This window comes from Triticum urartu, chromosome 6A, assembly GCF_056163025.1.
Source record: "Triticum urartu cultivar PI428250 chromosome 6A, HENAU_Tu73, whole genome shotgun sequence".
Taxonomy (NCBI): domain Eukaryota; kingdom Viridiplantae; phylum Streptophyta; class Magnoliopsida; order Poales; family Poaceae; genus Triticum; species Triticum urartu.
In genome coordinates this window covers 587,740,915-587,762,343 of record NC_141878.1, presented here as the reverse complement: position 1 = coordinate 587,762,343, position 21,429 = coordinate 587,740,915, and the positions used below count along the sequence as shown (strand labels likewise).

Here is a 21,429-nt window from a genome sequence, read left to right as displayed (position 1 = left end):
GCGTCGAGACGCCACATTCAGATCGCACACAGCTTCGATCTGCTCTGGACGCCGTTGAAGATTTTTAATTTCATTTCACCTCCATTTCATACTGCAAGTAGTAGCTAGTACTACTACGCACTGGTTAGCAGGCTAGCTAGTACTACTACGCACTGATCTGCTCTGGACCCTGGATCATACAATCCCCGGTATCACGCGACGCGGCGCAGCACAACACATGCATGGCTCCATTGACTCACGGTCAATCGGGTGAATCTTGTAAAATGTCCTCCAACTCATCAACCTGAGCTGTGCCGGCACGGACGGAACACGCAAGGCAAGGCAGGTCCTACGCGTCGTCAAGCCGGCCCGGTCCCGGTAGTGGAAAGCCGTTAGATTATGGAAGGAACATGGACTAGAAATGATGAGATCGGTGCAGGTGCAGTGTGTGCCGATCGGTGGGGACGCCATGTCCTCGGCGTCAACGTCAACCACGCGTCGCTCTGGCCCATGGAGTAGTAGAGAAGAGAGGCAAATTAAAGCCATTATTACCCTACAGATGTTTTATCGATGCATCTCCATCTCCATCTCCGTCACGCGGCGCGACTCGTGCATGCACGTCCAGTGGTCTCTCTATGTATAGCCCTATATAGCCCTCCCGTCCGCCCCTCTGCTTCCTTCCTCGTCACCTCGAGGTTCACCGAGTGAGAGAGGCAGGAAACCAGCCGGTCCATGGGGAACGCGGGGAGCATCGGCGGGGAGAAGGCGATCGCGAGGGAGTTGGTGCTCAAGGTGGCCATGCACTGCCGCTGCGAGGGGTGCACGCCCAAGGTGTGCTCCGCCGTGAGGAACCTCACGCTGGCGCGCGGCGTGGTGAAGGTGCTGGACCGGTCGGCGACGCAGGCCACCGAGGAGGTGCGGCTGCTGGCCACGGCAGACCCCGAGCGCCTCCGCAGGAGCCTCCACAAGGCCACCGGCAAGAAGAAGGTCGACCTCGTCTTAATCCCGCCCAAGCCCGTCAAGAAGGAGAACCCTGGGCTCGTCCACGTCGCCCCCAACCCGCAGCGCCAGCCGCGGCCGCCGGTCCTTCGTGAGCACGGCGGACATGGCAATAGGAACCACCACCAGCAGCATCAGCAGCAGCCGGATCCCGGGGCGTACCCGTGCCCGCCCGCGTCCTACCACCCCGGCCAGCTTCAGGCCCCTGCTTCGGGAGTGTACGACACGTACCCCGCCCCGGCGCCGTTCCCACCTGGGTATTACTACTGCCCTCCCAGCGCGCCGCCGTGCCCCGCCGGCTACGGCTACTACTGATCGATGGAGCGGACGAGCCATATTGACTTTCGAAGTTACTGCCGAAAGTGTTGTAGTGATCTTTCCGTCAGATGAACTGATCAAGTTTTAGTGTGATGTTGCTATGTTCCTTTAGCTGCTATCTCTGAACCTCTGTTACAAGTGAATCTTGGTAGTCTTATTTCATTCTGAACATGCTTCCCTGCATGTATGATTGAGACTTGCTTTCTCGGGATTCATTACTGAAAACTGAACAGGAGGACGCCTCCACTCCACCGTTCTTGCCTCCCCCTTCTTCCCCCGCCACCACCGAAGGACGCCTCCGCTCAAAGGGCGCGAGGCTGGCAGTGGTGGCAGGTCATCATCCTTCTCGCGCGACTGACGGCGGCGGGGGCCCCATCCTTTCTCGCGCAGCGGGATCTCCGGCCGGAGTTTCATGGCGGCCCTGGACGACGTGGTTCGTCTGGCGGAGATGAGCACCGGGGTGGATCGATCGGGCTTGTTCGGTGGGAGTTGCTAGGGAAATTGTGTTTGATCTATGCGCGTTCATTCGTTCATTCCTTACCGATGAAGCAAGCAATGGGAGGGAGGATGGATGGATGGGGCGGCCAAGGAGGACGGAGGGTCTCCGGCCGGCCCCATCCATGGCCATGTGGGTGCATCATGCGGCGCGGCGCAGCACATGCATGGCTCCATCCATTGACTCACGGTCAACGGGCTGGGGTCTTGCAAAAGTGCCCTCCATCTCCATGCCGTGTAAGACTGTAGGTCCAAGTCCGACGCGTCAAGCCGGTCCGGTAGTACTTTTTAGAAAAGAAAAGAAAAGGAAGGAATGAAACCGTTAGAGTTAATTTTGGAACATGGCCTGGACATGAGATCTTCACTGCAGCTGCAGGTGGAGTGTGTGTGGTCGGGACGACAGGTCCTTGGCCTCCAGTCAACCACGCGTCTGGTCGGGTCTACGTACCCTGCCCTACAAGTGTGGCGCCGTAAGTGACGCATCTCCATCTGACGTCACGCATGCATGCATGCACCGTTGTTGCCACTCCGCTCCTCCCTACTCCATCTCCATGCATGATCATGTCATGATGAATTGCGCGGTTCCTTCCTTCCTACTGTGCTACACATTTGGCTCAATCTGTGTGCTCCCACTCAATCAACGTGTCCTCTTTCTACACATTTTGTGGTACGTACGTACTGCTACTCCAGAACTAGCCACTAGCCAGCCAGTGCCGGCTCGCTCTGGTTCGCAAGATGCCAAAACGAGTGAGAGTTACTACTAGCGTAAACCGAAAATTGCTAGACTTACGGCCGCGTAAACCCAACCATGCATGCACGCACGTCCTCTGCCCTCTCTGGTCTCGCTCGCTCTATATAGAGTCAATTACACCAGTGGTGCTAGAACTTGGTGGCTCAGACGTGCAAATACGGTGCAAATCATGTTGGATACGAAAAGACCGATGACTTGGCGCGCCAGCATGGCATGAGGCCCGCTGTCGGTGAGTAGAAAGCAGAGAGGAATGAGTGTGGCTTATTTTTTTTGTGAAAACCCCCTGATTTTTTTATTTCTCATAAAAAAGCCCCTGTCTACGCCTTAGAATGCATTTTATTTTTCCGCTTCAATCACTCATGGGTCCCGGGTTTCAGTACAGGAAAATTAACCCCCACGGGTCGAACTCATGAACTACAGCAAGAATACTAGCCGACTTAAACCACTCCATCGATAGTACTCTTTTGTACAATATCGATAACAGTCCTTCTTGTAGTATACCAAAAAAAAATGGGTTGCACGTGAGGCTTAAATGGGTTGCAAATAGTGCTGCCCATTTTGCTCGCACTAGGTTTTTTTATGATATTTGTAAAACGTATGTAATAAAACTAACGTTTGAATATTCATGATTTATAAATATTATTATTTTTTGTGTGGATATAAATAGTATACATAACGATGATGATTAGTAAATAAAAACATTTAAATGTACACCCATGTATTATATAAAAATGTTTATTAAATAAAAACATTTAAAATATTTATATTAAATAAATATGTTTAGTGAATACAAAAAAATTATACAGTTGCAGCTTATATTTAAATTATACAAAATGATGAATAAAAACCTTTACTAAATATTCACCTGTGTATAATTTTAACTCATGAGTTATATTCAAAAAGGTTATATATTTTATATATTAGCCATGATTAAGTATTCATGCGAACAATACCTCAAACTTTGAGTAGCTAGCACGAATAACCTATACATTTTGTAAGTTCCGAATGCATATGTGTGCAGACCGTTGAAGCTACTGCAGTGCAGACTCTCATTTTGTCTAGAGAAGTATTGGTAGTACGTCCGTACGTGTCCGGTGGCGCGTCGAGTGGGAAACGAAACAGAGTGGCTGGCAATGGCATATATGATCTTCCACCGTGCATGCATGCATGTCAGTTGGCTGAGTTGAGCTCAGAGGCCACAGGGACCATCTGCTGCTGCCTGCTGCAGCAGCTGCTCTGTTTTGTATGCTGCCGGTGGTCCGGTTTGCGAAAGCGTCGACGGCAAACTAGAGTAGCAGACCCGGCCGCCGCGCCGGCCCTGGGCGTGCGCGTGCTACACCGCAAGATGCGTAGCAACATAGAATCAACCATGCACGCATCATCCAGAAGGGCGGGCCGATGATCTGATCTCATTCGGATACTATCACGGTTGTTCATTGTTCCAACTCGGATGCTTGTTTGATCAGCGGCGGTACCGCGCTCACTAGCTTCGAGAAGATGAACATGCATGCATGCAAACGCTCTTTTCAAGTCACTCTCTTCCACCGTGATTTGCTACTACCCCTCTGTAAAGTAATACAAAATCATTTACTCTCTTCGTCTTTAAAAAAGTGTACATCCAACTTTATTGAAAAATAAAAATTTTGTGTATTTGATCGTATTTATACAATAATACATCAATATTTGTGCCATCAAATTAGTTCCATTAGATTCATGATAAAATATATTTTCATTATATACCTATTTGGTTTCAAAAACATTGATATATTTTTTCACAAACTCGGTCAAACTTTGAGGTAGTTTGACTCTTCGACAAAGTTTGAAGTGCTCACTCTTTCAAGAAGCGAAAATCCTACACTTACAGAATTCTTGCACGGACTGATTTTACGGGCTCCTTCCTCGCCAACCAACACCCCTGATTTTAGCTGGTGGGACCTCTCCTCCCTAATCTTCTTCAACCACAACTCTCCATTGGAGTCCGTAACTAAAATCCGGTGATAATGTGTCCGTAAGTCTAGCATCTCTCTTCAAGGAGAGAGGGAGTAGATCACTAAAGTAGTACTTACTACGCACCTTTGTCTTGCACCACGTCACATGCAATTCAACTATGCACCCCGATCGATCTGATCCGCCATGACATGTAGTTAGACCATCTACAGTCGGGCGTCCCAAAGCCCCTCTAACACCCGGGCTCCTCGTATCGGCCTCATTTGTCGTGCCCGGGTTGACCGGCTCCCCTCATACCCAACCTATATCTAGGGCGGATATGGAGAGCCCGAACGCGTTCGCTACCGTTGGACGTGCATGATGTGCTACTAGATCCGCGTCTGGATGGTGCTGAAGGAGTCCGGCTAATGGATTTGGGTTGGGGCGGACCGGCAATGGAGTTTGTGTCTTGACCCGGGAGCAGCGGAGCGCGAGCTGGAGGGCTTTCTCCTCCTCGTCTGAGTAGATAGCGAGTTCCCAGTCGACGCCGTTGCTGGATTCGGACCCATGAGCTCAGATCCATTGCGCGAAATGGAGAAGATGGACAGAGGTGATCGGAGAGGAGTGTAGGGCGGACTAGAAGCAAAGTGGACAGTGAGAGAAATGGTTAGGGTTTTATGCAAGGAAAGGTTAGAAATGAAATTTTGTGGCAGGAAGGTGGGCCAGTCAGGGCCGGTCCGATGTTGCAAGCGCGTTCGGGCGGCCTCGCATCCACGCTGGGGGGTGGAAATGGACAAATGGTGTGCTGGACAATTTAGACATATGAGGGGGCTTCGTTGGGTGAAGATTTTCTATGTGGGTCCAGCTGTTCGGTGGGACAAACGAAAACGAAAAAGGAGGGTTTAGTTGGAGATATTTCGCATATGGTCCTGTACCGGCACGAAAGGCAAGTCGTCCAACGCGTCAAGCTGGTGCTAGAAAAGAATGGATTAATGAAGTCGTTAGATTTTGGAAACATGGGTTGGAGTTGGAGATCAGATCACTCATCGCTGGAGTGCCCACTGCTCAGTGTGTGCTGACGCCGAGTCCTCGGCGTCTCGTCAACCACGCGTCAACCTCGCCCATGGCCATGGAGGAGAGCAGCAGAGCCGTTACGTAATACCGTGCTTCTCACGCGGCGCGACATGCACATGCATGCAATGCAATGCAACGATAGTGCAGAATCGGGCAATAGCACCGATTCGTAAGACCCTTTAGTACCGATTAGGTAATCGGCGCTAAAGTGTAGGCACTAAAGGCCTCTCCTTTTAATACCGGTTCAGCACGAACCGGTGCTAAAGAGCAACCACATGGCACGAGCCAGCTTCGGGGCAAGGAGCCTTTAATACCGGTTGGTGTCACCAACCGGTATTAAAAGATTGGGGGGTTTTGGTTTATGATTTCTTTTTCATTTAATTTTATATTTTTCATTTAATTCTTTTTTGTTTGCTGGTATTTTAGAATACTACATATTGTACACGTTATGCATATATATAAATAGAATTTCTAGTAGAACCGATCATAATATATATATATATATATAATTTCTTCTAATTGGTGCCTTCGGAGCCAGTGGCATTAGCCTAATTGATGCCTTCGGAGCACGATAACAATTGGAAGTGGTTCATGGAGGCTGTAGCGGGTAATAGTATTCTCTTTTGCGATCTATGACCTGGTCGAGCAAAAATCCCGCTATTTCCTTTTGAATTGCTTGTATGCGCTCCGTTGGTAGGAGCTGCTCCCGCACCTCTTTGAACTGTTAAGAAGGAGATCAATATGCATGTGTATTAGTTGTGTGACTAGATATCGATAATGGTATAAAAATTGTGAATAGTGTTCTGACAAACGTACCCACTCTTGTTTTTGAGATTTGCTCCTTTCAGACGCCATCATGCGAATGTTCTCGCAAACGTAGTATGCACACAGATTATTCCCCGTCGCCTGCTTCAGGACCTTTACGAGAATATAATTTGATCAGATAATAATTAATCAAGCATGATAATTAAAAAGATGGCAGCTAGCTAGTACTACTTAATTACTTACCTGGGGTCGATACCATTTCAGATCTTGTTTCCATGGGCCTAGAGTGGCCCTGATGAACTTTGCCCAAGCCCTGCCCGCCGACAAAGAAAATGAATAAATGAATTATTAAATAGTTGTTATCAGGAAATTACGAACTAATTAAATAGGCCGAGATATAGTTAATAATGATTGAAATTACCTGTTGACTATCCCCTTCACGATGGTGTAGTCACTTGCTTTCTTAAGTAGTGAGTCTAGTACTTTAACTGTTCCTTCATCAACTTTAATGATTAACAAGATTCAGTGAAATCTGCATGCACACACATTTGCATGTCTTAATTAAGCGGACATATGTAAGCAAAAACATGTAGCTAGCTAGTAGGCAAAAACAGAATTTGTAGTACAAGACAGTGTGACTCACTCGAAGTTGTAAGGAAGTAGTATATCTTCATTGTATTTGAGGTGCTTGAAGAACTGTAGCATGCTTTCCTCTACACTTTTTTCGTAATATGGATCTAATTTTCATGTGTATTCATTAATGGTATTTGGGTCAATGAACCCAATGCCATAGCGTCCACCTTTTTTCATTTCATAAATCTTCATCCTGCATAATACCACAGAAAAGAATATAGTGAGGATAATTACAGGTAATGATTGATCAAAATAATCACTACAGCTAACTTGAGACTTAAATTACAGAAAGAAATCATTTACACACAATAGCAACTGACGATAGATTTGTCGAGTGCGTCTTGATTGTATAGCTGAAACAGTTCTGAATACTCAACGGCCAAAGCTTTCTCATGATAGTAATGCTCCTCCTTGACATTCACCATGAGGAACTCTCGATTGGAAATCTTGGTAATGTCCATGTACCATCGATGCAATTCATACATTCTCGTTGGGAGGTTCTTGACCTCGTCTGGCTCGACCAAAGGTTGGCCCCGGTCATATTTCCGTTTTATTTCCTCCTCTCTAGTCGGAGACATGGGCTCGATATCAAGGAGTTGTCCAACAGTGATCCCGATCGCTTCAGCCTGCGCAATATGCTCCTCGGTTATTACTACATCACCCACCCCGGGAACGTTAACGGTTTGCCCACAATAATATTGGGCGCGCCTACTCTAATGTGTTGTTGGCACAACAAGCGGGGGGATTGATTGCGCCGCCTGTTCTCCCAGCTGGGGAACGGTTTTACCGCTCCTTTTGCCAGCTGATTTGCTCGAGCTCGAGCTCGGCTCTTTCTGTAGACGTGCTCGATTTAACTTCTTGATGTGGCGCTCATAGTCTGTGTCAACAGGCTTGGGAGCTGGTGCTCTAGCCATACGAATGAAGTGGTCAATCTTTTCCACAGGCATTTTCTCCCTTGGCGACGATGGCGGTTTCGGTACAAAATGGGCTTCCACCTCGGCCTTCGATATGGCTACGTTTTCTTCCTCGGACTTGTCGTAAGGCCTCTGCGGAAGAGGCGCGAGGCTTGGACCATATTGTGCTCATCGTCACCTCTCCCAGTGTGTGCTCATCGTCACCTCCATAAATGTCAAGCTCTAGCCCCGAATATTGGTCCACCACCTCATCAACCAAGACACGAGCATAGCCCGCTGGAATCGGGTTGCAATGGAAGGTTGCCTCGGGGGGATTTGTAAAATCAAGGGCGTCCGCCACCTTCATGGATATATTCTTCATTTTGAAGTGTAGCTCCCAGTTACTGTTCTCCGTGATGTCATCCACTGGGTAGCTATCCAGCAATGCGTCGCCCGGGGCGGAACCCATGCTGCTTCTCGGCATGGATGGGACGGTGCTATCCAATGGTGGATCATCCGCTAGCTGCTGCAGCTGCTGAGACCCTCTTTGCTGGCTAAGTGAGTCGATCTGCTCCTGCTGCCGCTGGAATTTGACTGCCAAGTCCGCGTGCGCTGATTCTAGGCCTTGAAGGCGTTCATAGTCTAGCTTCCTCTGCTCATCCTCCATCTTCCTCTTCTTCTCCTCCGCAATCTTATTTCTCGCACGGGTTCTGTAGTCGGCATTCCAGTCCGAAAACCCCTCATACCACGGCATAGCGCCCATGCCTCGTGTTCTTCCCAGGTGTTCAGGATTTCCCAGGGCACGCGTAAGCTCGTCGTTCTCTCTTTTGGGCTCGAACACCCCCGATCGAGCCTCTTCTATTGCAACAAGTAGCTTATCTTTGGCTCCGTCCAGACATGCCTTCTTCGAAACTTTGCCTGTCTTCGGGTCCAACTCCCCCCATGCGCATAGAACCAAGTCCTGCACCTGGGGGGCCAGCTCAATGTTTCTGGAGTGACACCTGCATCCAGCATCTCTTTTTCAGACTTATCCCACTTAGTCATTCCCATCGCATAGCTACCTGCCCCAGCTTATGGAACTTATCCTTTTTTGCGGCATTGGCCTTGTTTATTCTCGACGTTCCTTAGATAATTCCGAATCCTTGAATTTCATGAAATCGTCCCAATGAGAACTTTGCTTCTCTAGTGTTCCCTCGAATACTGGAGTCTTCCTTCCTCCCTTGACGTACTTGGCCCATTCACGAATCTTGTGGTTCTTGAATGCAACCGCCATCTTTCTAAGAGCAGCGTCCTTGACTTTCTCCACATTTGCATCTGTGAAATGATCTGGTGGGGTGAAATGTTCCATGAGCGTTTCCCAAAGCAGAAGTTTTTGTTTGTCGTCGACAAAAGTAACTCCTGGACGTGGCTTTGCTGGCTCTCTCCATTCTTGAAGGGAGATCGGGAGTTGGTCCTTCACAAGAACTCCACACTGACGAATGAACTTGTCCCCAATCTTCTTAGGCGCTAATGGTTCGCCATTAGGTTTGATGGCCTCGATATTGTACTTTACGCCCTCCTTCAACTTTTTGTTCGGGCCTCGTTTCCTGTTGCCCGAAGATTTGCTCAATCCGGATGGCTGAAAGAAGAAAGATCGATTCGTTAATATATCTTCATGTCATTTAAAACATGTGATGATCACCAGATGCCTGCTTATATAAATATATATACCTCGCCGGTCTTTGTTGTTTCAAGATCAACATTTTCTTCGTCTTGTTCATAGTTCATGACTTCATCAATTCGGTCGTCGCGATCGAATATCATATCACCCTCCCCGGTGTTGTTTAGATATTCGGAGCCGTCATAATCTTCTTCATTCTGATCATCATCTGGCCCGCGAGGATTGCGTATGATATTGAACAGGGCCTCTTCTCCCTCTCTGCCGGTATTGTCCGCCATAGGTTTTGTTTAACTAAACCAAAAGAAATATATTCAAATTACAATGCATGGATGCAATCAATTAATAAGGAAAAACTGAATCAATCATAGTACATAATAAGCATCATCGAATATAATCTCGAATACGTCGTCTCGAATAATAGATATAATCTCGAATACATCATCTCGAATAATAGATATAATCTTGAATACATCGTCTTGAATAATAGATATAATATCGAATACATCACTAGCTAGCTAGCTAGCAAGCTAATAAAGATCGAATACTACAGAGTAATCTAGGCCACTCGCGGTTCCTGAGGTGCGGGCGGTGGACACCCAAAGAGAAGGAACCATCACTGGATCATAGCTCGGGTGATCTCCCAAAAGAACCTACCGGGTATTGGAGAACCTGACGTCCATAGCAGCCATGTAGCGATGGACGTGCTCGTCCTCCTCCCTGACACGGCGACGTACCACCTCCGGCGGGGCCGGCTCCCTCCGCACCGAAAGTGGCCCACGCGAACGCCACCAAAGGAGATGAGGGTCGACGACGGGACCCGGGGCCGGGTTCCTCACCAAGCGTCGCGCCCCTGAAGGTAGCACCTCCCAGTGCCAGCCCGGCGGAGCCCAGTCCCGGACATGGGTCCTCTGAAGCAGGACGTCGTCACGAACGGGTCGACGGCGAGGATGCGGGCCAGGCATCGTCGACAACAAATACTATATGCCGCAAAAGTAAAGTAACATTTTTTAAATGATGGATTGTGATTTCATATATGCAAATTCTAAATTTTATAACTAAAAATATAAGAAACTAAAAAAAACATCGATCGTCGTCTAACAATTTGAAATTAATCTAATTCATCTAGCTAAAACTAACATTTCCAAAATTTCTAACATTTCTATATAACTAACATTTCTATAACATTTGTATAAAAAACAGAAAAAACCTTTGACATTATATATATTATAACTAACATTTCTATATACTATTTGACATTAATCTAATCTAATTAATTAATTCATCTAAAACTTTGTATGAAAAACAAAAAAAAATAAAAAATAAAAACAGAAAAAAATGTGTGTGTGTGCGCGTGTAGTGTGTGTGTGTGTGCATGTAGTGTGTGTGTGCGCGCGCGCGTGTGTGTGCTACGGCCGGCGTCGGCGCGCGGTGGCTTTGATCGATTGGAGGGAGGAGAGGGGCCGGGGGAGGGGCTCATAGCATGCGCGGGGGAGGTCGAGGCGACGGCGACGGTGAGGCGAGGTCGCGATCCAAGGCGACGGCGGCGAGGCGAGGGGACGGCGACGGGGGCACCGCGGAGTCGACGGGAACGATGCGATGAGGACGCGGGCGTCGCGGAGTCGACGGGGACGGCGCGATAGGAGCGGCGACGGGGCGGCGGCAGAGAGAAGTGAGATGAGAAACTGAAATTTTTCGAAGTGTTTCTTATATAGAACCCACCTTTAGTACCGGTTGGAGCCACCAACCGGTACTAAAGGTCTGTTTTGGCCAGGCGAAGCGGCGGGAACCGCACCCCCTTTAGTACCGGGTCGTGGCACCAACCGATACTAAAGGCCCCCCGTTTAGTACCGGTTGGAGCCACGACCCGGTACTAAAGGGTGTGCGCTGCCAGGCGAGGGGCGCAGAACTTTAGTCCCACCTCGCTAGCCGAGGGGTACTCGCACCTGCTTATAAGCCTCGCCGTCGCTGCTGTCTCGAGCTCCTCTCTTAAGCAGGCCTTCTGGGCCTACCTCTTCTGCGATGCCCTGTTGGGCCTACTGGGCTAGCGGGCCTGCATCCTGACCCAACTAGAATTTGGGTTTCTAGTCGTATGCAGGCCGCTGTGACCCAGTAGGTGGGCTTTTTTTTTCTTATTTTTTTACTTTATTTATTTTTGTTTTATTTATTTTAGAGTTGTTTTTTGCTGTATCTAGAGTTTGTTTGTGAATATTTTTGCTTTACGTATAAAAAATTACAAACTTTTTGTTAGTACCGGTAGTTTACAAATTTGAATAGTTTAAATTTTAAATTATTTGAAATTTGTGTGAATCACTAGTTTGTGAATAACTTAACTTTGAAAATAGATTTTTCAGTGATTCTTTTTTTTATGTTTAATATTAGTGTGTTCTATCATTATATTCAATTTAGTAATGCTTAGGTTATTTAAAAAATGAAATGCCTTTGTAACGGATGAGTTTTCGTCCGAAACCCTGATACTTCGAAAAAGATTGTCCATTTTGTACACGAAGTGCATCCAGTTTTTGCGGTAACCCTCTCTACTTTTTTGCACATGCTATGTGGGTGAAATTATGATACCATGCCAACTTTCAACCTTTTCTGAGTTCATTTGAAATGCTTTTCAATTTCAGGGTCATTTAGGTGAAAAAATCAGTAAATGCATGAAAGAATTTGCTTGCACATAAAATTTTTTCGCGTTTCAAATGCCAAAACACATAACTAGCTACCCTAACTATTACAGAGATTCCCTCATGGGTGTGAAACACAGAAGAAAGTGATGATAGTGACGCCGATCACATCCCAGATCTTTGGGTGTGAAACTTTTTTTTCGCGTGTGTCCCGTTGCACCGTAGCCATGTAAAATCTACATCATTTAACTGGATGCCCGGGTCAATATTCACTGTGAATGGAGCAATTTCATCAAACTTTTCATAATCTCCTGACATGTCTGTCTTGTCATCCAGTCCCATGATGTTTCTCTTCCCAGAAAGAACTATGTGCCGCTTTAGCTCATCGTACGATGCATTCGCTTTCTTATCTTTTCTTTTTCTCGGCTTGGTAGACATGTCCTTCACATAGAAAACATGTGGCACATCATTGGCTAGGACGAATGGTTCGTCTGCATACACAAGATTGTTCAGATCCACTGTTGTCATTCCGTACTGCGGGTCTTCCGTTACGACGCCTCGTGTCATATTGACCCATTTGCACCGAAACAAAGGGACCTTCAAACCATGTCGATAGTCAAGTTCCCATATGTCCTGTATATAACCATAATATGTTTCCTTTCCCATCTTGGTTTCTGCATCAAAGCGGACACCACTGTTTTGGTTGGTGCTCTTCTTATCTTGGGCGATCGTGTAAAATGTATTACCATTTATCTCGTAACCTTTGAAAGTCATTATATTCGAAGATGGTAACTGGGACAGCAAGTACAGGTCATCTTCAATAGAGGCGTCATGCATGGTACGTGTCTGTAACCAGCTGACGAAACTCCTGATTTGTTCACGTGTAATCCAGTCATCAGACCGCTCCGGGTGTTTGGAGCGTAGCAAATTCTTATGTTCATCCATATACGGAGCCACCAAGGCGGAATTCTGTAGAACTGTGTAGTGTGCTTCAGTGAGAGAATGTCCGTCCATACATATTATTTGTTCTCCTCCTAGCGTGCCTTTTCCATCCAGTCCGCCCTTATGTCGCGATTCAGGAACACCAATCGGCTTAAGGTCAGGAATAAAGTCAATACAAAACTCAATGACCTCCTCATTTTCATGGCCCTTAGAGATGCTTCCTTCTGGTCTAGCACGGTTATGAACATATTTCTTTAAGACTCCCATGAACCTCTCAAAGGGGAACATATTGTGTAGAAATACGGGACCCAAAACGTTAATCTCTTCACATAGGTGAACTAGGACGTGCGTCATGATGTTGAAGAAGGATGGTGGGAACACCAACTCGAAACTGACAAGACATTGCACCAAATCATTCTCTAACCTTGGTATGATTTCTGGATCGATTACCTTCTGAGAGATTGCATTGAGGAATGCACATAGCTTCACAATGGCTAATCGAATGTTTTCCGGTAGAAGCCCCATCAATGCAACCCGAAGCAGTTGCGGCATAATCACGTGGCAGTCATGAGACTTTAGGTTCTGAAACTTTTTCTCTGCCATGTTTATTATTCCCTTTATATTCGACGAGAAGCAGGGTCACACAAAGATTCTTCATCACGTGCATCACGTCGATTGCGGAGTGGACCTCTAGGTCTTTCCAATAGGGCAGGTCCCAACATATAGATTTCTTCTTCCACATGGGTGCGCGTCCGTCAGCGTCATTCGGAACAGGTTGTCCACCAGGACCCTTTTCAAAGACCACCTTCAAATTCTTGACCATATCATGTACATCAGCACCAGTACGGTGGCGAGGCTTCATCCGGTGATCCGCCTCACCTTTGAAATGCTTGCCTTTCTTTCTTACGGGATGCCTACTCGGAAGAAATCGACGATGTCCCAGATACACATTCTTCTTACAATTAGCCAAATATATACTGTCGGTATTGTCCAAACAGTGCATGCATGCGCGGTATTCCTTATTTGTCTGTCCTGAAAGGTTACTAAGAGCAGGCCAATCATTGATGGTCACGAACAGCAACGAATTCTTCCCCCATGTGCTCATCCCACGCACGTACACCTGTTCCATTCCATAATTGTAAGAGTTCTTCAACTAATGGCCTTAGGTACACATTAATGTTGTTGCCGGGTTGCTTAGGGCCTTGGATGAGCACTGGCATCATAATGAACTTCCGCTTCATGCACAACCAAGGAGGAAGGTTATACAAATATAGAGTCACAGGCCAGGTGCTATGGTTGCTGTTCTGCTCCCCAAAAGGATTAATGCCATCTGCGCTTAGACCAAACCATACGTTCCTTGCGTCATCTGCAAACTACTTCCCGTACTTTCTTTCAATTTTTCTGCACTGTGACCCGTCGGCGGTTACTCTCAACTTTTCGTCTTTCTTACGGTCTTTTCTATGCCATCGCATCGCCTTGGCATGCTCTTTGTTTTGGAACAAACGTTTCAACCGTGGTATTATAGGAGCATACCACATCACCTTGGCAGGATTCTTCTTCCTGGGGCGCTCGCCCTCGACATCACCAGGGTCATCGCGGCTGATCTTATAGCGCAACGCACCGCATACTGGGCAAGCGTTCAAGTCCTCGTACTCAGCGCGGTAGAGGATGCAATCATTAGGGCATGCATGTATCTTCTGCACCTCTAACCCTAGAGGGCAGACAACCTTCTTTGCTTCGTACGTACTCTTGGGCAATTCGTTGTCCTTTGGAAGCATATTCTTTATCATTACCAGCAACTTTCCAAATCCCTTGTCAGATACACCATTCTCTGCCTTCTATTGTAGCAATTCCAGTGTGGTGCCCAGCTTTTTCTTGTCACCTACGCAATTTGGGTACAACAATTTTTTGTGATCCTCTAACATGCGCTGCAACTTCTTCTTCTCCAAATCACTTGCGCAGTTTCTCTTTGCATCGGCAATGGCCCGACCTAGATCATCAATGGGCTCATCCGATGCCTCTTCTTCAGCTTCTTCCCGCATTGCCGGCTCAGCTTCTTCCCGCATTACCGGCTCAGCTTCTTCCCTCATTGTTGTATCATCGTATTCAGGGAATCCATGGCCAGGATAGCTGTCGTCGTCCTCTTCTTCTTCATTGTCTTCCATCATAACCCCTCTTTCTCCATGCTTGGTCCAAACATTATAGTGGGGCATGAAACCGGACTCAAATAGGTGGACGTGAATGGTTCTTGACGTAAAATAATTGTGACCATTCTTACAGCCAGCACATGGACAAGGCATAAAACCATCCGCCCGCTTGTTTGCCTCAGCCGCAAGCAGAAAAGTACGCACGCCATTAATGAACTCGGGAGAGCATCGGTCATCGTACATCCATTGCCGGCTCATCTTCAATACACAGCACCGAAAACACCAAATTAATACAATACATAAAGTTCATACATAAAGATCATACAACATTTAAATGCAACAAACAAATAACTCTCTAGCTAAAGAATTTTAATGCAACAACAAATGCGATCAAGATCGCAACTAAGGTAACAATTGATCCAACATCATAATGATACCAAGCCTCACTATGAATGGCATATTTTCTAATCTTTCTAATCTTCAAGCGCATTTTCTCCATCTTAATCTTGTGATCATCGACAACATCGGCAACATGCAACTCCAATTCCATCTTCTCCCCCTCAATTCTTTTCAATTTTTCCTTCAAATCCTCGTTTTCTCTTTCAACTAAATTTAACCTCTCGACAATAGGGTCGGTTGGAATTTCCGGTTCAACTACCTCCTACATACAAATATCTATGTCAACTTGATGGGCATAATTTGTCATAAATACGAAATGCAATGAATAGTTTTAAAAGAGAATATACCACATCTGAATCATAACCCGGACGAGGGCCGACGGGGACGGATATCAAAACCATGGCACTATGTATAACAAACAACGTATGGGTAAGATAATTATACGAGTAACTATATATCCAAATCACACAAACATTAATTTTTTATATAAAACTTCATGAACAAGAGGCTCACCACAAGGTTGTGCCGGCGATGGGACGTTGCGAGCGATCGACGGTGGTTACGACGGAGATTTAGAAGGTACTAAGTAAAACACACCTACATATGCAAACTAAGTGTTATTTTTGACCTAAGATTGCATATAAATCAAATACTAGCACATATATATAATTCCTCCCAAATTACTAAACTCAAAAATCAATCACTATATAAAGCATTGCACGGGCTAATCTAGCAATGAGAGATGAAAGGACAAAGTTGCTAACCTTTGTGATCATTTGAATTGATGGGGGCCTTCAAACCTTGACAAATTTTGGGCAAAATGTGTGATGAGCTTGAGAGAAAGAGGGAAAAGAACAGAGAGGAGAGGGGAAAGGGGAAGAACAGAGCGAGCTCGGGTGGACGAAGGGTCTATGTAGGACGACCTTTAGTACCGGTTCGTGATACGACCTGGTACTAAAGGTGCTGGAGGGGCCCCGGACTGACAACATCCTGCCACCACTCACTTTAGTACCGGTTCGTGGCACGAACCGGTGCTAAAGGTTCGCTACGAACAGGTACTAATGAGAGTGGCCGGCTAGCCGTTGGAACCGGCACTAATGCACACATTAGTGCCAGCTCAAATTCAAACCGGCACTAATGTGCTTCACGTTTGACCATTTTTCTACTAGTGGGGGGCCGGCCGCGGTCGTGTCCCGTAAGTATTGCTGCTCCACGTTACTCCGATCGATGTTGTGTGATGATTGATTACGCGGTTGCTTCCCCTCCCGAGTTCCTCCCTTGTACTAGTAGTACTCCCTCCGTCTAGGTGTGTAAATCACCTTACGAAAACCAAATAATTCCAAAACACTTAGGCACCGTACATTAACTCCCTTCTCATTTTTTGTTTTGTGGCATATTAACCAATAAGATATGTGGGCTGTGCATGCTTTCAATGACTTGAGACTACCAAACATAACATGCAGTGGTTAGTTCATTGCATGCAATGCTATTAATTAGCAAAAAGACATTAAGTTTTCTCGTTTTCCTCTCCGCTTTGGTCGCGATGCACAACGTAAGATGACTTACACACCTAGACGGAGAAAGTATACGAACGTAGGCGAGTGCCGGGTGGGTGGGTGGCATGCTGAGGGAGTTTAGCAAATTGTGATCGGGCTTGTTCAGTGGAAGTTGCTCGCGAAATTGTGATCTTTGCGCGTTCGTTCGCTCCTTTCCGATGAAGCAATCAAGTGAGGAAATTACGAGCGCCTGTCCAGTGGAAATTACAAGCAAAATTTTGATCTCTGGGCGCGCGTATGTTCAGTGGAAATTACAAGCAAAATTATGACCTTTGCACGTAGGCGGCCCACTCACTGCACCTGCCAATGTTGTTCCTCGTCACGTTCAGTGGTCTCGTCTCCGGTCTCCCTCCATATATAGCCACTTGCATCCAGGGAAATACCCAATGGTTTCTGGATACATATGTACCTTATATGGAGATTTATTTTTAATAATTAAACAAAAAGTTAAAATGGTTAAGAAACTATTTTTAGAATAAACTTGACTTACTTGCGCACTAGTATACACATTTTCAGAAAAAAGAAAACTATGTTGACTTCACAGCGAAAAAGACAAAATTTATTTGCTACTATAGATCACTATTCATGCTATTTTGATCGAAAATTTGTCTTTTTGAGAAGAAGTCAAAGAGGAATTTTATGTTTTTGTCACTTTTCTCACTAGTACAATGGAAGGTCAAGTTTTTATCAAAAATATTTTTAGAAATTTTTGACTTTTTGTTGAATTACTAACTTTTTTTACATATAAGGTACATATGTACCCAGCAACCAAAAGTTCCCCTCCCTTGCATCCACCCCTCTGCTTCGTCATTAGCTCGAGCTTCATCTCGTTCGGTGAGATAGTGGCAGAGAGCCAGAGACGGAGGCCACCGAGGAGGTGCGGCTGCTGGCCACGGCCGACCCCGAGCGCCTCCGCAGGAGCCTCCACAAGGCCACCGGCAAGAAGGAGGTCGACCTAGTCTTAATCCCGCCCAACAAGCCCATCAAGAAGAGCTCCGACGGCGGGAGCAGACACAAGGAGGGCCCTTGGCTCGTCGACGCCGCCGCGGTCGAGCCGCCACTCGCCGACCCGCAGCTCGAGGCGCTTCTCGCTCACCTGCAGCGGCAGGCGCCGCTGCGGGGCCATCGTGATCAGTACGTCGACCATGGCGCGGCCGCCGCGTTGCCGGGCAACTACCACCACCAGCAGCAGCAGCAACCGAATCTCGACTGGGACAGCTACGGCGAAGCGTCGTATCCGTGGGTGCCACTCCACTGGCTGGCCCCGCCGGCCGTTGATTGGGGAGCGAACTACGGTCCGGCGCTGGCTCCACCTGCAACTGCGACCCCAGCGCACCGCCGTGGCACAGCGGCCTAGGCTTCTGATCGACGGAGCGGCTGAGCAGAGCTGGTCGCGCGAGTGGGAGATGAGCACGTACGTACGGCAGGCCAGATCACGAGACAGTACAAGTCGACTTAATACAGTCAGTTGAAGATATATGTGCTGGCCACATCGATCGTTACTAGTTAATACCATGTGCTAGTATAGTAGCTAGCCCGAATAACCTATACATTTTATAAGTTCCGAATGCATATGTGTGCAGACCGTTGAAGCTACTGCAGCGCAGACTCTCGTTTTGTCCAGAGAAGTATTTTTTTTTGCGGGGGTAAAGGGAGTTTCATTACATATGGATAAAGTTACAGTCGAGGGGCCAAATGTCCTCGATACATGATGGAGCCGAGCCAAGCCACACAGCCGTAACTCGTTCGGACCGGCTATATTTCGCCAGACGATCGGTAACTCTATTTTGAAGTCTACTAATTTTTTATGGAAAAAACTCCCTACTACCAAGTAGATTTTTGATTTCCAGAACTATATGACCGTATCTCGAGTGAACCAACGCACCATTAGTCAAGCTAGACAGGGCTTCCGAGGAGTCCGTTTGCACAACCACTGGGAGATCGGAGTGTTGCATGGCCAAGGCCATACCCTGCATGATCGCATGTAGCTCAGCTTCGAGTGGATCGTTGCAATGAAAGATATATCGATACGCGGCCATCAAAATCTCCCCTTTCTCGTTCCTGAGCACCATCCCTGCTGCCGCAGAGCCATCCTCTTGGAGAAACGAACCATCAACCGAGAGCTCCACGGTACCCTGCGCCGGGGCTGGCCATGGAGCTGCAGGACGCTCCATCGTGTGCCTCGGCCTGTCCATATCCACAGTTGTCATCTTCCCCTTTAGGATATCTTCAGTAGAGTAGCGGCCAGCTAACTTGATCGATTTGTAGTAGCTATCCAGGTACTCGACGGTAGACGGCACTGGGGGGGCTGCCTTCCCATGGGTCATATCATTCCGCAACTGCCAAATCCTCCAAACAAGCAGGATGAGCAAATCACGGACATCTTCAGAGCACCTGGCCAGCAAGGAGACCAGCCATTCTTTCCCATCAGAGATGATAAACTCGTCCCAGGAAGTGGCCATCTTCGTCGCATATTTATCCATAAAATTCTTGCATGGGTGCAGGTTACTAATGCATGGAAGGAGTCCTCCACCTCCACACCACACAGCGGGCAGGTGGACGTCGTAGACAAGTGTCTATAGGATTTACATAGCTATGTAGCTAGTGTACCTGTTGCACACCTCCAAGCCGTAATCTTCATTTTCTGAGGAACCTTGGACTTCCATATATAGTTCCAGCTCGATCGGTTCCCCTCTGGATTGGTGCTAGATGCACTATTTGCAAAGGTATCGTTGTGTTCGTAAGTGGCCAGCTTGTAAGCACTTCTTACAGAGAATTGTCCACTCTTTTCCGGGTGCCAAAACAGAAAATCATCACGTTGGCGCGGCGAGGGTCTGATCTTTAGAATGTGCTCAATATCCATGTCCCAAAGAAACTCCCTCAGCCGCTCATACCTCCAAGCACCATTGTCATCAAGGAAATCAGAAACCCAGTTGAAACGACAATTCCGTTTAGGAGTGATCGGACGGAATGAGTGAGGGCGCGGAATCCACGGATCACGCCAAGTACGGATCATTGTACCATTACGAACATGCCATAATACCCCCTTCTTGATAAGCGCAAGGCCATGCATAACTCCTTTCCACACCTCCGAACCGGAGTTCGGGAATACTGTATCGAGAAGCTGACCATAGGGGTAGTATTTAGCTTTCAACAGACGCGCACATAAGCTATCCGGATTGTCGATAAGCCTCCAGGCCTGTTTGGCGAGCAAAGCCTGGTTAAAATCCCTCATGTCCCGAAAACCCATGCCTCCCATGGATTTAGGTAACCGTAGTCTGTCCCAGCTCATCCATGCCATTTTCCTTTTGCCGTTCTCCACCCCCCACCAGTATTGGCGTATCATACGAGTCAGGTCATCACACACTGAATAGGGGATTTTGAAAATGCTCATAAGATAGGTCGGAATGGCTTGAGCTACCGACTTAATCAGAACCTCTTTGTTGCTAGAAGACATGTATTGCTCACTCCAGTCGACAAGGACTTTCCTCAGCCATTCCTGTAGTGACTCAAACTTCCCCTTATGCATCCTGCCTTCGGGTATCGGCAAGCCCAAATATTTGGGTTCAAAAGCTTCCTGGGTAACTTCCAGGATATTCTTCACTTGCGTAGCAACATCTTGTGGGCACTGGTTTGAGAAGAGGATGGAACATTTAGACGGATTAATCAGCTGACTAGTCGCCGTCGCAAACGTGTTCAACAAACCTTTCACTAACAGTGCCTGCTGCTCTGTTGCCTGGAAGAATAGTAGGGAATCATCCGCAAACAGAAGGTGGGAGATTTCAGGCCATCTTGTTGCGTCGCCTTATGAATCAAGGAGGATAGAGCATCAGCAACAAACAAGAAAAGGAAGGGAGATAACGGGTCACCTTGACGGAGTCCTCTTGAGGGAGAAAAATAATCCAACAGCTTCCCATTAAACTTCACCGCATACTTTACAGATGAAACACATGCCATGACACGGGAGATCCATAAAGGAGAGAAGCCCCATTTTGCCAAAGCCCGCTCCAAGAAATCCCAGTCCACACGATCATAGGCCTCTGACAGGTCTAGTTTGTACGCACATAGCCCGGGGCCCGAATGCCGTACAGATTGTATATGATTGATGCATTCGAAAGCAATCATCGAATTGTCAGAGATCAACCGTCCTAGGATGAAAGCGCTCTGATTTTCAGAGATGAGTTCTGTCAGTAGCGGCCGGAGTCGGTTCACCATACACTTGGAGACACCTTATAAAGGACATTACACAGGCTAATAGGGCGGAAGTC

The 21,429-nt window shown here is 47.1% G+C and overlaps 3 protein-coding genes and 1 pseudogene across 3 annotated transcripts; 2 read left to right on the top strand and 2 right to left on the bottom strand.

Annotated features, from left to right (window-relative positions):
* Positions 1 to 622: 622 nt before the first annotated feature.
* LOC147966717 (uncharacterized) lies at positions 623 to 1,483 on the top strand. Its single transcript, XM_087527361.1, has one exon. It carries the CDS (start codon positions 712 to 714, stop codon positions 1,291 to 1,293), a length of 582 nt encoding a protein of 193 aa, XP_087383487.1. The 5' UTR covers positions 623 to 711; the 3' UTR covers positions 1,294 to 1,483.
* A 2,248-nt stretch (positions 1,484 to 3,731) lies between these two features.
* Positions 3,732 to 15,464, bottom strand: LOC147966716 (uncharacterized; annotated as a pseudogene).
* Positions 15,465 to 17,467: 2,003 nt separating this feature from the next.
* On the top strand, positions 17,468 to 18,737 carry LOC125517044 (uncharacterized). The gene is made up of 2 exons (XM_087530930.1): positions 17,468 to 17,550; positions 18,005 to 18,737. Exons 1-2 carry the CDS (start codon positions 17,468 to 17,470, stop codon positions 18,516 to 18,518), a joined length of 597 nt encoding a protein of 198 aa, XP_087387056.1. The 3' UTR covers positions 18,519 to 18,737.
* Positions 18,693 to 19,623, bottom strand: LOC147966715 (uncharacterized). The gene is made up of 2 exons (XM_087530929.1): positions 19,131 to 19,623; positions 18,693 to 18,706 (listed from the first exon to the last, which is right to left on the bottom strand). The coding sequence occupies exons 1-2, from the start codon at positions 19,621 to 19,623 to the stop codon at positions 18,693 to 18,695; spliced, it is 507 nt and encodes a 168-aa protein (XP_087387055.1).
* Positions 19,624 to 21,429: the final 1,806 nt, after the last annotated feature.

Coding starts and splice junctions, on each gene's coding strand:
- LOC147966715 (XM_087530929.1), bottom strand. CDS start 19,623: ATGGCCACTTCCTGGGACGAGTTTATCATCTCTGATGGGAAAGAATGG.
- LOC125517044 (XM_087530930.1), top strand. CDS start 17,468: ATGTTGTTCCTCGTCACGTTCAGTGGTCTCGTCTCCGGTCTCCCTCCA. Junction 17,551..18,004: donor ATCCAGGGAAATACCCAATG/GTTTCTGGATAC, acceptor TCGGTGAGATAG/TGGCAGAGAGCCAGAGACGG.
- LOC147966717 (XM_087527361.1), top strand. CDS start 712: ATGGGGAACGCGGGGAGCATCGGCGGGGAGAAGGCGATCGCGAGGGAG.